The following is a 13,953-nucleotide window of genomic DNA, read 5'->3' as shown; positions in this document are numbered from 1 at the left end:
TCGGTGCAAATTTCAAAATGAGAGTCAAGCTTTAAATGCGATCTCTGGCTCCTGATTTCTCAAAGGGATAATTTGCATGGAACTAGGGTAGAGAGAGGTGAAAAACAATTTTTAAAAGATGGCAACATTACGAGTTCAAGGAATGGGCCCTATAAATCCAGGAAAGGGGTTTGGATGCCTGTTTCCAGTTTGAGTACCTCTTTCGTTCTGCAGGGCCCTGTGCTGAGCACTCGGGACAAAATCCGGACCCTAAAGGAGCTAAGAGTCTAGTGGAGGAGACAGATGTGGAAAAGCATTTTGAAACAGAGTAATCAGAATAAGGAGTCGGACAAAAGGCTTAAGCGCCTAAGTTCTAGAGATGGCTGCGGGGTTTCTGTGACGCTGGCGATTCCCAAGAAATAAGAATAATAATGTTGGTGTTCGTTAAGCGCTTCCTATGTGCAGAGCACTGTTCTAAGCGCTGGGGGAGATACAGGGACATCAGGTTGTCCCACGTGAGGCTCACAGTCCTCATCCCCATTTTACAGAGGAGGGAACTGAGGCCCAGAGAAGTGAAGTGACTCGCCCACAGTCACACAGCTGACAAGTGGCAGAGCTGGGATTCGAACCCATGACCTCCGACTCCCAAGCCCGGGCTCTTCCCAGTGAGCCACGCTGCTTCTCAAGTGACCAAAGGCGTACTATTCAGTGCCCTTAGTGAGAACCGATTTACCGTCTCTGCTTGACGGATCAATCGGAGAGGCTGGATTTACGATCTAATTAGACTCCGTGGGACACTTCGGTAAGTGTGCTCTATTCAAAAGCCACCTGCCCCGAGCTGCAACTGGCTCGCTGACTTCACTATCCGGGGCGGTCTCTACCGGGCGAACAAACAGAAGGAAGGAATGTAACCAAATATCTTTTTTATTTATTCCTTAGGCTTCCACGGTTCTACACGGTACGGCGTAAACTAACCAACGGTGACACCAGAAAGGCACTGAGATTAGGAGAAGACCGCAGGCCGCGGGGCGTGCCCCGGTGGTCGACGAGACGGACCCGTTCGGACGCGTAAGCTGCCGAGGCGCGGGGCCCCGGGGGGCACGTGGACCCCCGGGGCGAGGGAGCCGTTTGCTGGGAGGTCCTAGCGGTCCCACGGGCCCTTGGCTCGCCCCCAGTGCCGTGCCCCGGCCAGGGCAGACCCCAGGCCGATGTGGAGCTGGAGAAAGTCAGACGAAGCTACGGCCGGGCACGCACCGTTTCCGCATTGTGGCTTTAAGGCCCCGGGCGGGGCTAGGAAAGTCACAGCCACGAGGGGAGTGAAAGGGTAGCGTTTACTGGCCGCTGTGAAAAGAGAGAAGGGTTTAAATGAACCGAAAAATGGGTTTAGAACCTATTCAAGCTGGGTATTTTTTTTTATTTTTTTTTACAAGACTCTTAACCTAACTCGGTTATTCACGGGCAGACCAAACCTTCTGAAGAATGCTGCGCTCGGTACGGGTTAATGCTGACCGACACGGAGGCCGGACGGTGTCCGCCTTCCTACCCTAATCAGGCTTCGCGGTTGGCACGCCCCCTTCGATTCCGGCCCGCCCGGCCGTAAAGCGTTTATGGAGCAGGGCGGAGTCGTACGGACCCTTCATTTAAACACCGGACTTCCCAGGTGGGTAACCTGGGTTCCCTAATTTGGGGATACGCGCCGCCTCCCGCTCCGTGGGGTCCTTCGGTCCGCCGTCGTGTCCGGCGGCTGGGAGAAACAGCAGGTGGCCCAGCTGCAATACTGCCGCCATCCACCGGGAGGTGCGCCGCGGGCATGATCCGCACCCGGGACCCGAGGCCGCACACCCGCGTCGAGCTCGGCCTTCCTCCTAAAAGCGGGGAGCCGGCGCCCTTCTAAGGGACGAGCGGGACGGGCGCCATCCGCTCCTCCCAGAGTCCGCGCTCTCTTTCGCTCGGCGGGCGGTCCGGCCTCGGGCCTCGTCCTTCGGCCGCCGCGCGGCTGGGAGAGGTGGCCTGGCCCGGGCTTCCTCCTCGTCACCGGGCTCGCGCCCACAGAGACACCAGACAGGAGGAGGAGGAGGAGGAGGTTCCGAGCGTGCGGTAGGTCCAGCGAGTTGCCCTCCCTCCCCGCCCCCCCGCACTTCTAAAACCAGGAGCCGTTCCCAGATTTAAGAAACACGACACCCGCCACGGCTGTCCCTTCTCCTCCTCCTCCTCCTGCCCGCGCGCAGAAGTCTCTTGAGATTTCAGAGCTCCGCCCCCGTGAATCTGACCTAAGGCTATCGAAAACGGCACGCGCATTTTGTCGCAAGAGTAAAAACGGACCCAAACTCCGTCGTATGGATTGCCCTCCGCTTTTTATCCGCGGGCCGGAAGTGTTCTCCGCCCACGGGGCGCGTTGGAGCCCGGACCGCTTTACCCGTCCGGTCGCCGCGCGAGGTTTATAACTCTTGCTTCGAGGGGGGCTGCTTCCGTCCAGCTCCCGCCTCTTCTCCGCCGGGCGCCAGCCAGGTGAAGTACACCTTCACCGGATCGACGTTCCAGTGCTTGTGAAAGGAGACGGGGACCTGATGAGCAAGGTAGTCCCTGGGGTAGTCCGTGGGCCGAGCCTGCGGGGGACAGGACAGAGAGACGAGAGGCATCCCGGGTTAACGGAAACCGCCCTCTCCTCCGGACGGGCCCCTCCGACCTCACTGTCCTGCCCTCGGTGACTCTGGGTAAAGCCGTTCCCATCTGCGATAGTCCGAGCCCTCGTCCGATGACCGTCACTGACGTCAAAACCGTTAAACGGAGCGAATCTTAGATTTGCAGCCGGCGATCAGAGCGTCGGCTCGACGCGCCGTTCGCCGTGGGACTCGGAGTCCCGGCCCCTTTCGTGCCTCCTCGTTGCACGCGGCCTCCGACCCTTCGGCTCGAAGACCTGCTTTCTGGACAGCGGGACGCCGTTCTGCTCTGTCTCCGATAAGTGACGTGGTCATCGTTGCTGGAGGTAAACGGGGGCGGGCCTTAATAATCGTGGTATTTGTTCGGCGCTTACTCTGTGCCCGGCCTTGTGCCAAGCTGTGGGGCGAGAAGAGAGGGAGGCGGGAAGGTCCCTTGCCCTTTTCCTCTATTCGCTTATCTGGGATTTCTCTCTGATAATAATAATGTCGATATTTGCTAAGCGCTATGTGCAGAGCACTGTTCTAAGCGCTGGGGTGGATCCGGGGTCGTCAGGTTGCCCCACGTGAGGCTCACGGTTAATCCCCATTTTACAGATGAGGTAACAGAGGCACAGAGACGTGAAGGGACTTGCCCACAGTCACCCAGCTGGACCAGGGGCAGAGCCGGCATTCGAACCCATGACCTCCGACTCCCAAGCCCGGCCTCGTTCCCCTGAGCCACGCTGCTTCCGCTAGGAGATTCCGGTTTGGAACTAAGAGCGGTAAGTGCTCTTGGACTGCATCCTCACACGTGAACACAAGAGAGGAAGAACCCTATCCCTTTGGATCCCTTCTGTCTTAAATCTGCGGTCATCCACACCTGGAATAGGTTGCCCCCACCCCCCAACTCGAGGGACGAGGGGGGCCGGTGGTGGCCCCTAAGGTCACGTGGCCCGGAGCCCAGCAGCCTCGCTCACCCCAGTGATCTCTGACCCAGAGTTTCCCGGCAGGGCTGGGAAGGTCCAAAATGGTGGATTTCTGTCTCCTCCCGCTCGCCTGCTTCCCCCCGCCCCAATTCCCCACCTCCTTTAGGCCCATGTGCCCACAGGGAAAAAGCCGGCACCTCTGCAACCTGGTATCTACTTACCCCCCTGCTTCCTTCCTTTACCTACCCCAACCAAATCGCCACTGACCTTGGGCAGGAGAAGAAGGTAGGGGGCCCAGCAGTAGCCCACTCTTAAGTCCACAAGCCAAACGGGCACGTAAGGAGATGCGGGGGGGGCCGGGGAACCAGGAGAAAAACCCCAACCCCCGGGACCGCAACGAAACCGTTCCCTCCTTCCCGAGTTCTCACTCATTGGCTGAAATCTTCTCGGCCAGCCGCCGGCGCCCGCGTCTCACCTGATGGAAGAGGGGGCTGTGCGTCACGGGGACGCCCAGGCCGCTGAAGCACATGCCCAGCACCATGTCGTCCGGCGCGTCGTTGCTGGAACAGCGGCACTTACTGGCCAGGAGCTTTCGCACGGCCTCCCGGCTGAACACCATCCTAGCGGGAAGAGGCAAGGAAAGGGAAAAAAGCCAGCTGAGCGCGGGCGGCCGGGAACCGGCACGGCGGGACGGGGTGTGTTCCGGAGAGCCGGCAAGAGGGACGCCAGTCGTGCTCTGTATTCCACTGGGCGACCCGGACGAGACACGGCCAGTGCCCGCTTTCAAAATGACTGATATTCCTTCAGCTGTGCCGAACGCTGGAGTGAGCGATGAGACGGCTGGACGTTCAGCAGGTCAGTCTAAGAGGGAGATCGGGTATCGAATCCCCATTTTACAACTGAGGAAGGTAAGCGACTCACCCGAGGTCACACGGCAAGCCCCGGGGCGGTGCCCCGGGCCCGTCCGGACGCAAGGAGATCCGGTTTCGGCTCTTACCGCGGTGGAGGTAGAGAGGTCGGGCGGCGACCGAATCGCCTAAGGGTCGACGTCGGTCCGACCGCATTTCGGCATCGAACCGTCCGAGGCCCGGCAAGGGAGGCTTCGTTTTCAATTAAGCGCATTCCCGGAAAATAAACCAACTCAATCGAATTTCGAGTTTCCTGACGCGTGTTCTTCGAGGAACGTTAAGTGTGATTTCATTGTGGAAAAAAATGATTTCATGTTTATATTGAAATTGGACATAAGAGCCATTAGCCGCTGCGGGCGGAAACCTCACCGACCAGAATATTTTTGCCAGCGTGTGAAAAGATCTACACGATACTCTCCCTGGCTAGCAAACCCCTTGCTCCTCCTCCTCGGAGTTCTACTGCTAGGCGGTAGATCTCCTCCTTCACTGCGGAAACCCGCCGGGACGAACGAGACCACGGCTCCGCGTTCGGACCGCCAACGCCTCCGGGCAAGCAACCGGGGTGAAAGCTTACCCTCCTCCGCCGGTGACGTAGCTGTATCCGCCCGTCCCCAGCCCGTAGCCGTAGCGCTCCCCTAGAAACACGGCCTCCGTGGAGTCGTAGCAGCTGAGCAGCTTCCGGAGCCTGGGGAGGCTGCAAGTCCAGGAGGAGAGGTGAGGAGGAGTCTCCCTGGGGAAGCCGGGTTTCCCAAACCGAGGGCCCGGAGGCTCTCCGACCTCCCGCGTCCCCGGGCCTGGGCCCGGGGGGGGGGGGACGGGGTCACCCTCGCCGACCCCGTGGGGACAACCTTCCCGCCCCTAACCCCGTCCCGCCGCCGCGTCGGAGGACGAGACGGCACCCACAAGTCGGCCTGTGCCCTGAGGAGGCAGAGCCGTGGTAAGCACGAGGCGGGGGGCGGCGGCGGTCTCGCCGGCGAGGGGAAAGGCCCTTGGAAGCCGCACCCGCCTCCGTTCCTCTCCGCGCGCTCCCTCCGTTCCTGTCCGGGTGCCCCGGGTCGGCTTTTAGGTCCTCAAGCCCCCCACCCCCGCGACGCCTGCAGCTTTCCTGATCTCTGGCCAGAGCGGTTCTCGACGGCAGCTCTAACCGGGGTCTCCGGCGAGCACTTCCTGAGTGGCCCCGCTCCAACTCAAAGAGGAATTAATCTGCCCGCTACCTTCGAATATGGAGAACGACGACTCTTTCTGCCCCACGTGTGCCAACGGAGCAATAAACATACCGGAAATCGACGACGACCCACCTCCTCGCTTTTGGGGGCATGTAATGAATCCCGCGAGAGACAGCCCCTCTTCTCGTTAGCTAACACGGTTCCATTTTTAGTAACTGGGCAGTTCCCCATTTTATAGAGATCCCTTAAAGACGACAGAAGGCGGAAAGATAAACTACTGGCCTCCTCCAGGTTGGAGGCTAATAATTTCATCCTGGCCTTCTCGAAGATAAAGAATCCCAGAGACGAATGGGGGGGGATTATGCTTTCCGACGCGTTTCAAGGACGACGTCGGCACCTGTTGAGCGCTTACTATGCGTCAGGCACCGCTCTAGTCCCTCCCCACAGTCGGGGACATAGCAGGAGGGGAACCGGAGGCCGGTTTGGTCAGAGAAATCAGACGGAAACGCTGCCGGACCATGGAAAGAGCCCGGGGACTTAAAGTCAGGAGAGGTGGGTTCCGGGCCCAGCTCTGCCCCTGGAATTGTCACGGTATTTAGTAAGTGCTCGACCGCGTGCAGAGCACCGGACTAAGCGCTGGGAGAGAATACACTGGTGGGAATTAGACCCAGTTCCCGTCCCTCGGGCAGCTCGCCGCTTCGCGATCTTGGTGAAGTCATCACCTCTCGGAGCCTCGGTTTCCTCGTCCGTAAAGCGGGGCTCGAGCCCCACCTGGTGTGGGGACGGTAACCCATCGGATAGACTAATAACCGTGCCGGTGTTCAAACGCATACCTGTCATTTATTAATACTGGTGTCTGTTTTCCCCTCTGGAAGAGTACCGTGCGGAGCACTGTGCTGAGCACCGGGAGTGAACGCAGGTTGGAATTAGATGCGGTCACCGTAAGCATGAGAAGTGTCTACCGACTCCGTTGTATTCTCCCAAGCGTTCAGTACAGTGCTCTGCACAGAGTGCTCAGTAAATACCACTGAAAAGTGCATACTATATGCCAGACGCTGTACTAAGCACTGGGGTAGGTACGAGATAACCAGGTCAGGCACGGTCCCTGTCCCACGTGAGGCTCACAGTCCAGGTAGGAGGGAGTAGGATTGAATCCCCATTTTACAGACGGGGAAACTGAGGCCCAGCGAAGTGACCCACGGTCACGTGGCGGATTAGAACCAGGATTAGAACCCGGGTCGTCGCACTCCCGGGGCGACCCACGCTCTTTCCGCTAGGCCTCGCTGCCGGCACGACGGCCGAGAGCGGACGGATCCTCACCTTATCAAGGTGTCGTCGTCCACGATCACGAGCCACGCCGTCTTGTCGGGGCTACGATTCAGAAACCTTTCCAGAATGGCAAATGTCTTGCCACAGTGACCTGACGGGGACCAGAAGCAGACATAAAATAAAACAGAGGCAGGACGCTCTGCCTCCCTTCTCTGCATTTTACACGGTGATCGGGATCTCAAAAACAAGTCCCCTTTCTAATGTCGTTAAAGGGGGTCTTTGTCATTTTCTCCGCTCAAGAGAGCCGGGAGGTGAGGAGGGGGGAGGTGTCACGTAGAAAGGGACACCGATCAATACACGGTATTTGTCGGGCACTTAACGACGTGCAGAGCGTTGTACTAACTGCCCCAGAGAGCACAGTTCAGACCCGCTCCCCTCCCTCGAGGAGACTGAAGTTCAAGTCTGAGCCCAGCTTGTCTCTCGAGTGCTTTACCGACTTGTACATTGCAAGCGCTTAGTACAGTGCTCTGCACAGAGTAAGCGCTCGATAAATACTATTGAATGAGTGCTTTCTATCTGAATAACAACAACAACAATTAATATCACGGTCTGCGTTGAGCGCTTCTTTTGGGCCAAGCAGCGTGCTAAGCACCGGGGGGAGAGACAAGATGATCAGGTCCCACACGGGGTTCACAGTCCGAGAAGGAGGGAGAAAGGTATCGAGCCCCCATTTTGCGGATGAGGGAACTGAGGCACGGAGAAGTCAAGTGACTCGCCCGAAGTCCCACGGCGGGTAGGTGACAGAGCCGGGATCAGGACCACGTCCCGCGACTCTGCAGGTCCGTGGTTTTCCACTAGACCGTGCTGCTTCAAGGGGATCTGAGAGGAAATAGGAGAAAGAAGAGACACCTGATTCTTTTCTCAGATGCTCGGCGCTAACGACCCGATGGCCTACTCCCTCAGGGGAGGCAGCGTGGCCTAGTGTGACCTCGGGCAAGTCATCTAACCCCTCCGGGCCTCGGTGTCCTCCCCTGAAAACTGGTGCTATTCTTGCCTCTCGCTTTGAGGGCAAGACTTTATCTGATCTGACTATTCTGCGTCAAGTGCTCAGCACAGTGCTTTGGCCTCCAACGCGTGCTCAATAAAAACCACGACCAAAAAAATGAACATCATCCCCGAAGACCAAGAGCGGGATAACGTGGGAATAAGTGACCGTTTGCCCCCCGCTAGAAAGCCGGCGCCAACAAGAATGGAGAAATAATCCCCCTCTGGACTGCAGACCCGTCGCGGGCAGGGAACAGCGGGTCTACCGGCTCCGCCGTACCGTACTCCCCCGAGCGCTCCGTTCAGAGCCCCGCGCGCGATAGGCGCTCTATGAATACCGACGACTGAGCGACTGATGTACTGTACTGGACCTCTGTCGGTATTGGGGAGCCCCAGGTCTACGGTGGGAATGGAGCTTTCCGCGTAGTCGCTGTAGTACTCGATGAGGCGGGCCTGGCTCTCCCACGTCTTCTTGACCACCGGGACTGAAAGAGAGGAAAACGGCAGAGAGCGATGCGACCGTCGGCCGCGGGGGCCGATCTGTCGTCTGAACGGAGGCTCCCGGCTTGTTCTGCACCCTCCCAGGCGCTCAGAACGGTGTTTTCCACCCAGCGGGACCCCACTCCGATGGCTCCGGTCGTCGGTCGGGGTAGCCGGGGGGAAGGCGGCCCAACGGGTCGGGGAGGAGGCGCGACGGGAGTCGGCTCCGCTCCGGAAGGGTCTCGGGTGCTCGTGCTGCGGCCGTGCTTGAAGGTTTAAGGTTCGATTCCGCTCGGCCAAAAATCACGTCCGGTGTCATTCCCGTCCCCCGACGGCCTCCTCCGCCCTCCTCCGCCCTCCTCCGCCCTCCTCGAAACGTGACTCGCTTTGCCAAGCGGAGTCCGAGCCGGGGGAGGAATCTCGGAGGGCTCGATTTACGGCCGAGTCCGAAAATGGTGGGCGATCCGTTCTCACTCGCGTTGCGTCCCTCGGGTCGTTTCTGGCGGCGCTCGCGTATGCCGTCGCGGGATACGCGCATCGTGGGAATGGCAGGTTGGGATCCGACTCCCGAGCCCTTTTCTGGGTTTTACAGTTTCTAAATTTTGATTTTTAAAATATCCCCGTGAACGGTTCCCCGCCGGCAGGGTGAGATTTGCCTTCCGTGTTCTACGCTCAGACGACTTAGAAGTTGCCGTTTCAAAACATGGCACTCAGGGGGCAGAGTGTTCTTTGACATTTACTCCCCTAACTACCCGTGCGCTACACTGTTCCTGTGACAATTTCCAAAATTTATTTTCCGAGTCACAACAGGGATGAACGCTTGAGAATTTTAGATACCCTTTTTTGTTCGGCCTCTCCACGTTTGAGAATTGTATATAGTTACTGCTTCGGAATAAAAATCGGGGAGAGAACGGACCTTCGGCTCTGTTATATTTCTGAGCTTTTAGTAGACCGATCGTCCCCAAACCCAAAACAAACTATATTTAAAAACCGTTGCGACGGATGTCAAAGGTAACAGCGCCCCAACCAAAAAGCCCAGAGCAAGATTCGCCCAGCCCCTCTCTGTATCGGCCTCCACAGACCTCACCGACTAGGCGTCGGCTGGATCCTATCGGGTGGCTATTTGCCGGGCTCTGCCCGAGCCGATCCGGACCCTTCTCGGCCCAAGCTCGACGGGGGAAGCGAAGCGTCCCATTGAACGTTTTTTTTTTTTCAGACATCCCGTCGGCACGACCGAGCTACCCAACGACAGGAGACGCGGATCCTTCGAATGCCCGCCTGACCGCTGGCGGCAAGTCGATCGATCAATGGTATTTACTGAGCGCTTACTACGTGCACGGCCCTGTACCGAGCGCTCGGGAGAGTACAGTACGACAGGATCGGCAGACGCGTTCCCTGCCCTAACGAGCCCGGCAGGGTTCTTGGCGGTGCGGATTTCAGTATTCCCCTTTTTCTGGACGGAGCTCCAGCCCGAACGGGAAAATTATTTCAGGGGCTGTTTACTCCCCTCTCCCCACCTCTCGTCCCCCGTGGGGCTCAGTCTTAACCCCCATTTTACAGATGAGGAAACCGAGACCCACATCAGGGGACGTGCCCGGGGTCACAAAGCAGACGGGCGGCGGAGCCGGAATCAGAACTCGGGTCCTTCTGATTCCCAGGCTCGTGCTCTATCCGCTAGGCCGCGCCGCTTCTCATACTAATTCTACTGCTCCTTCCTGAACGCGTGCTTTAACTGAGCATTGCAGATAAAACTCTAGCGAGGAGTTAGGGAAACATCCTCTCCCTAGGGCGCGACCCCCGCGTTGGAAGACCCGGTCGAGCCCACGCTGGTGGCACCCGTGTGAGTCTTCCTAAACCCCGGGTCGGTCGGGTTCGTCCCGGAACCCTTGTTCTCGAACAGCGCTTTCTTTTCCCAGTGGGCTTTCCCGGCGCCCGCCGCACTTTATCCTCACGGCATCCCCGGGAGGATCCCACCCCCCCATTTCCCAGGTCAGGAGACCGAGAGCCGGAAGAGCCGAGTGACGCCCCGCCGGCCGGCCCCGGGCTCTCCTCGCCTCCGCGGACGCGGAGCCTGAAAGCAAGTCCTTGGTGCCGCTGTGGCCATTTTCGTCTCTGGAGTTTCGTCAGCACCCACCCCGGCCCCGCCTCAGGAGCAGGTGACTCGGTCTGGTCCCCGCGCGACTCCGACACGCCGAGGGTCCACGGGACATGAGACTCTTTCGGTCTTGCCCGAGTCCCGGAGGGGAGCGTCGAGGCTACCGTGAACGGCCGCTGCGACGTCACCGTGAACCTGAACACTGCCCTGGCGGCTGGTCTGCTCCGCATAGAAAAGAAAAGGACTTACCGGCTTAGGGCTCTGGGGAGTTTTCGGCCTCTCTAGGGTCACGCTCTTGGGTAACGTGTCCTCCATTGCGTAACGTTGGAAGAAGCTGTGAGGAAAGGTCAAGAATTTTCCTCAGTCTTCACGTGTGCTCTCGCTTAGGGGGACGTTCCCCGGCCCTCAGCCGCCTGCCTTCAGTTCCTTTTGACTCTAAAAACTCCGGGATCTGGGGCAGGGGCTTTTTCCCTGGGCGGTCTGATTTTAGACCGAGTTCAAAGGCTTAGTACAGCGCTCTGCACACAGCAAGCCCTCAAGAAATACCGCTGATCGATTAAATTCCCGGCCCGATCCGACCGCTCTCCCTGGCTGTCCACCCTGGCCACCCTCTTCGGGAGCTAAACTGGACCTCGTCCCCTTTCCAGAAAGTGACAGACGACCGCGCTGGCGCCGAGCGTCACGCCGGGTCAAGTGGCTGCCCCAAACGGCTGCCACGTGTTTCTGGAACTTTGCCGACTGGAACCCCTCGGTCCACAATTCAAACTGAGGTTGGGGAAATCGGGGAAAATGACCGACAAAGTTCGGAACTAAATCGGCCAAGGCCCACCGCGGCCCTCGGAGGCCTGCAGTTCACCGTCGTCAGCACGACAGATCCTCTCTTTTAGACTCGCTAAGCGGGCCCCGAGGACAAAATCCCGGGTTGAATGGAGAAGTCCGGGGACTCCCCCGACAACTGCGCACAAGCTCTCTAACCGCGTTCTGGCGCAACTTGGCTCGGGTCGCCCACGGAAGTGGGGCGGGAATTTGTATTTGGGGCAGACCGCCGGGTCGACCAAGGGGCCGCAAAGGCCGCCTGCGGTTGAGACGTTCCGATCCCGCGTGGTCCTCTGGCGGGAGACAGAGTCACGCTTGGTATTTCGACGCCTACGTGCTTGCTTATACAGAATGGGTGTTACGGTTCAGAATTAGAGAGAACCGGTACGTGTCTACCGACTCCGTTACGCTGTCCTCTCCCAAATGCTTAGTACGGTGCTCCGCGCGCAGAAAGCGCTCGATAAATATGATTGACCTGTTTCTCCGGAACTCAGAAATCATTTCTGGCCCCCCGAGTTTAAGCGATAGGCTCACGGTAAGGGATTCGTCGTCTTCTCCGTGAGCCGGGGGGATATTCAGCAAGAGAGACACAGCTACCATAGCCCCCGTCTTATCTGTTTAAAAAGTGTGGGGTCGGGGGGGCGGGGAGTCTACACCGCTTTCGGTCTGATTTCCCTCCATCGCCGGCCACTTCCTGCTCTCCGAGAAGCTCGCGCCGTGTCCCCCGGGCCTCACGGACCGGCTTCTCGCCGTCCTGGGGCTACGGCTTCTCGAGAGAAGCCGAACGCCGGGTAAGGAAGCCCCCGAAAGCTCACTCCAGTAACAGCACGGCGGTTCTCCGCTAACCTAGTACGCCCGGCCGCAGTAACAGCATCCCGAGTCTCCTCTCGGCCCGGGAGGGTGGAGGTTTACAAAGATCCCTTCTGGCCCCGAGGGAGGGAGCTGGGAAAAGGAACCGAAGGCAGGGCAGGTGGCAATCTCGCCCCTTAAATTCGATGGGGGACAGCAGGAAGATGGCATGCGACAACCCACCGTCCAATGAACGGGCACCCGCTGCCCGTGGAAATAGCGGAGGCGCACGCACATGAACTGCATGATCAAGATGAGGTGAAGAAAATTCTTAAGAGCTTTCAGACAGCCCACGTCACACAATGGAAAACACACAACCCAAGAGGAGGGCTCGAGATGAGCTTCGTGACCCCCGGCCGCCTCACTCCTAACGTCGCGCTTGACGCCATCCAACCGCCTCCTACGGCCTTTAAGGCACCGAGGGCCTCTTGGCGCCCAGAGGCCGCGTGGGTGGAGCCCCCGGCCGCCCAGCCCGCAGGCGCCGATCGGTGGACAGCGGGACGGGCCGGGGGGCGGAGAACGCTACGTTACCAGCCGGTCAGCTCTGCCAGGAGGTTTGGGTTTCCTCTGATCTGTGTGAAACGGACCCGGGAACGCGAGGGGCGTTTGCCTTCGGGAAATGAGATCTTAAGCCCTGTGCTGCCAGTTCTCCTTCGGGGGTGGAAACAAATCCATCTGCACCGTTCCCGCTGGCTGTATTCCGGGCGAGAACCGAACCGGGAGAGGAAAGAGAAGTTCTCACGTGATCCTATTTTAGAAAGGGTTTCACGCCGTCCCCGGCGGGCAGGTGAGCTCCTTCGGGGGTGAGGGATTGTGCCCGATTCTCGCCTGGCTATTCTTCCCCGGGACATTGCTCCACGCACGGCAGGAACACGATACTATTACTGCCACTAGATAACCGAAGATACCCGGAGGGGGGGAGGAGGCGGGCAGAAGTCACAGTCTGAGAAATGTCGGGAAGGCTGTGAACGTTTAAAGATGGCAGCCCAGAACGGCACAAGGAGGAACCCAAGAAGGTGCAGAGACAACTGTTCCTTTTCGCTGCTGTGATTCCTGGATTGACTCTGCTATTTTTCCCCCGTGTGTCTGTTCTTTCCCTCCTCAGCCCGCGGGCCCCTCCTGAGCCGGATCCCGGAAATGAGCTTGTGGACTGAGGACGGGGCTTCAGAAAGGGCTTTGGGGGCAGAGAGCATTAATAAACGTCACCCTCAACGTCCCGAACCCCAGGGTGCCACCCGGATTCGAAATCGGGCCCATCGATGATTCCTATCCCAGGGCGGTTCACCACCGCCCTAAGACTTCCCAAATAAAAAGGTGGTTTGAAATAGAATTGTAAAGCACTTCCCCCCACTCAGATTGGTGAGAATTTTCACGTCTGTCTCCCCTCTGGACTGTCAGCTCTTTGTGGGTAGGGAACATGACTACGCCCTGTTGTACTGTACTCTCCCAAGCGCTCAGTACAGTGCTCTGCACATACTACGCGCTTGACAAAAACCACCGATGGATTGATTGATTCTGTAAAACACACCATTATAAGCCAGTCCACCCTAATGGAGTGGTGATGTAAAGAACAGTTTTAGGCTGCTGGTTTACATCTTGCTCGTCACCCTCGCCGTCACTTCGGAAACCACTTCACCCCGACGCGTTTGCAAGTGAAGCGGGCATTTTTCCAGAGGCTTAAATAAAGAAATGAATGATTCAAACGTACTTCTATCTCCGTGAAATTTCTTGCACGTTTTTACGGCCACAAAAATATCCTTCTCCTCCACCGGCATACCCTGT

The 13,953-nt window shown here is 58.4% G+C and overlaps 1 protein-coding gene and 1 long non-coding RNA gene across 3 annotated transcripts in view; one reads left to right on the top strand and one right to left on the bottom strand.

The window, feature by feature from the left end:
- The first annotated feature begins 627 nt into the window (after positions 1–627).
- LOC114805805 lies at positions 628–3,267 on the top strand. Its single transcript, XR_003753827.2, has 3 exons — positions 628–781; positions 919–2,965; positions 3,234–3,267. It is a non-coding gene; the product is annotated as an uncharacterized LOC114805805 (long non-coding RNA).
- The window catches only part of B3GLCT (beta 3-glucosyltransferase), a 34,035-nt gene continuing 20,967 nt past the window's right edge, over positions 886–13,953 (bottom strand). Inside the window, exons 10-15 of one of the 2 annotated variants that reach the window (XM_029047754.2) lie at positions 13,880–13,949; positions 8,303–8,416; positions 6,939–7,038; positions 5,027–5,146; positions 4,020–4,164; positions 886–2,585 (exon numbers count right to left, since the gene is read on the bottom strand). In XM_029047754.2, the coding sequence (XP_028903587.1) occupies positions 2,418–2,585; positions 4,020–4,164; positions 5,027–5,146; positions 6,939–7,038; positions 8,303–8,416; positions 13,880–13,949 (717 nt within the window). In that variant the 3' untranslated portion in view covers positions 886–2,417. Of the gene's footprint in view, positions 2,586–2,879; positions 2,960–4,019; positions 4,165–5,026; positions 5,147–6,938; positions 7,039–8,269; positions 8,417–13,879; positions 13,950–13,953 lie in introns of those variants that run through there. The other variant, XM_029047755.2, reaches the window with a different exon arrangement.

Source organism: Ornithorhynchus anatinus, chromosome 20 (assembly GCF_004115215.2).
Source record: "Ornithorhynchus anatinus isolate Pmale09 chromosome 20, mOrnAna1.pri.v4, whole genome shotgun sequence".
Lineage (NCBI taxonomy): Eukaryota > Metazoa > Chordata > Mammalia > Monotremata > Ornithorhynchidae > Ornithorhynchus > Ornithorhynchus anatinus.
The sequence above is the reverse complement of the archived record's forward strand: the minus strand, read 5'-3'. Positions and strand labels throughout refer to the sequence as shown.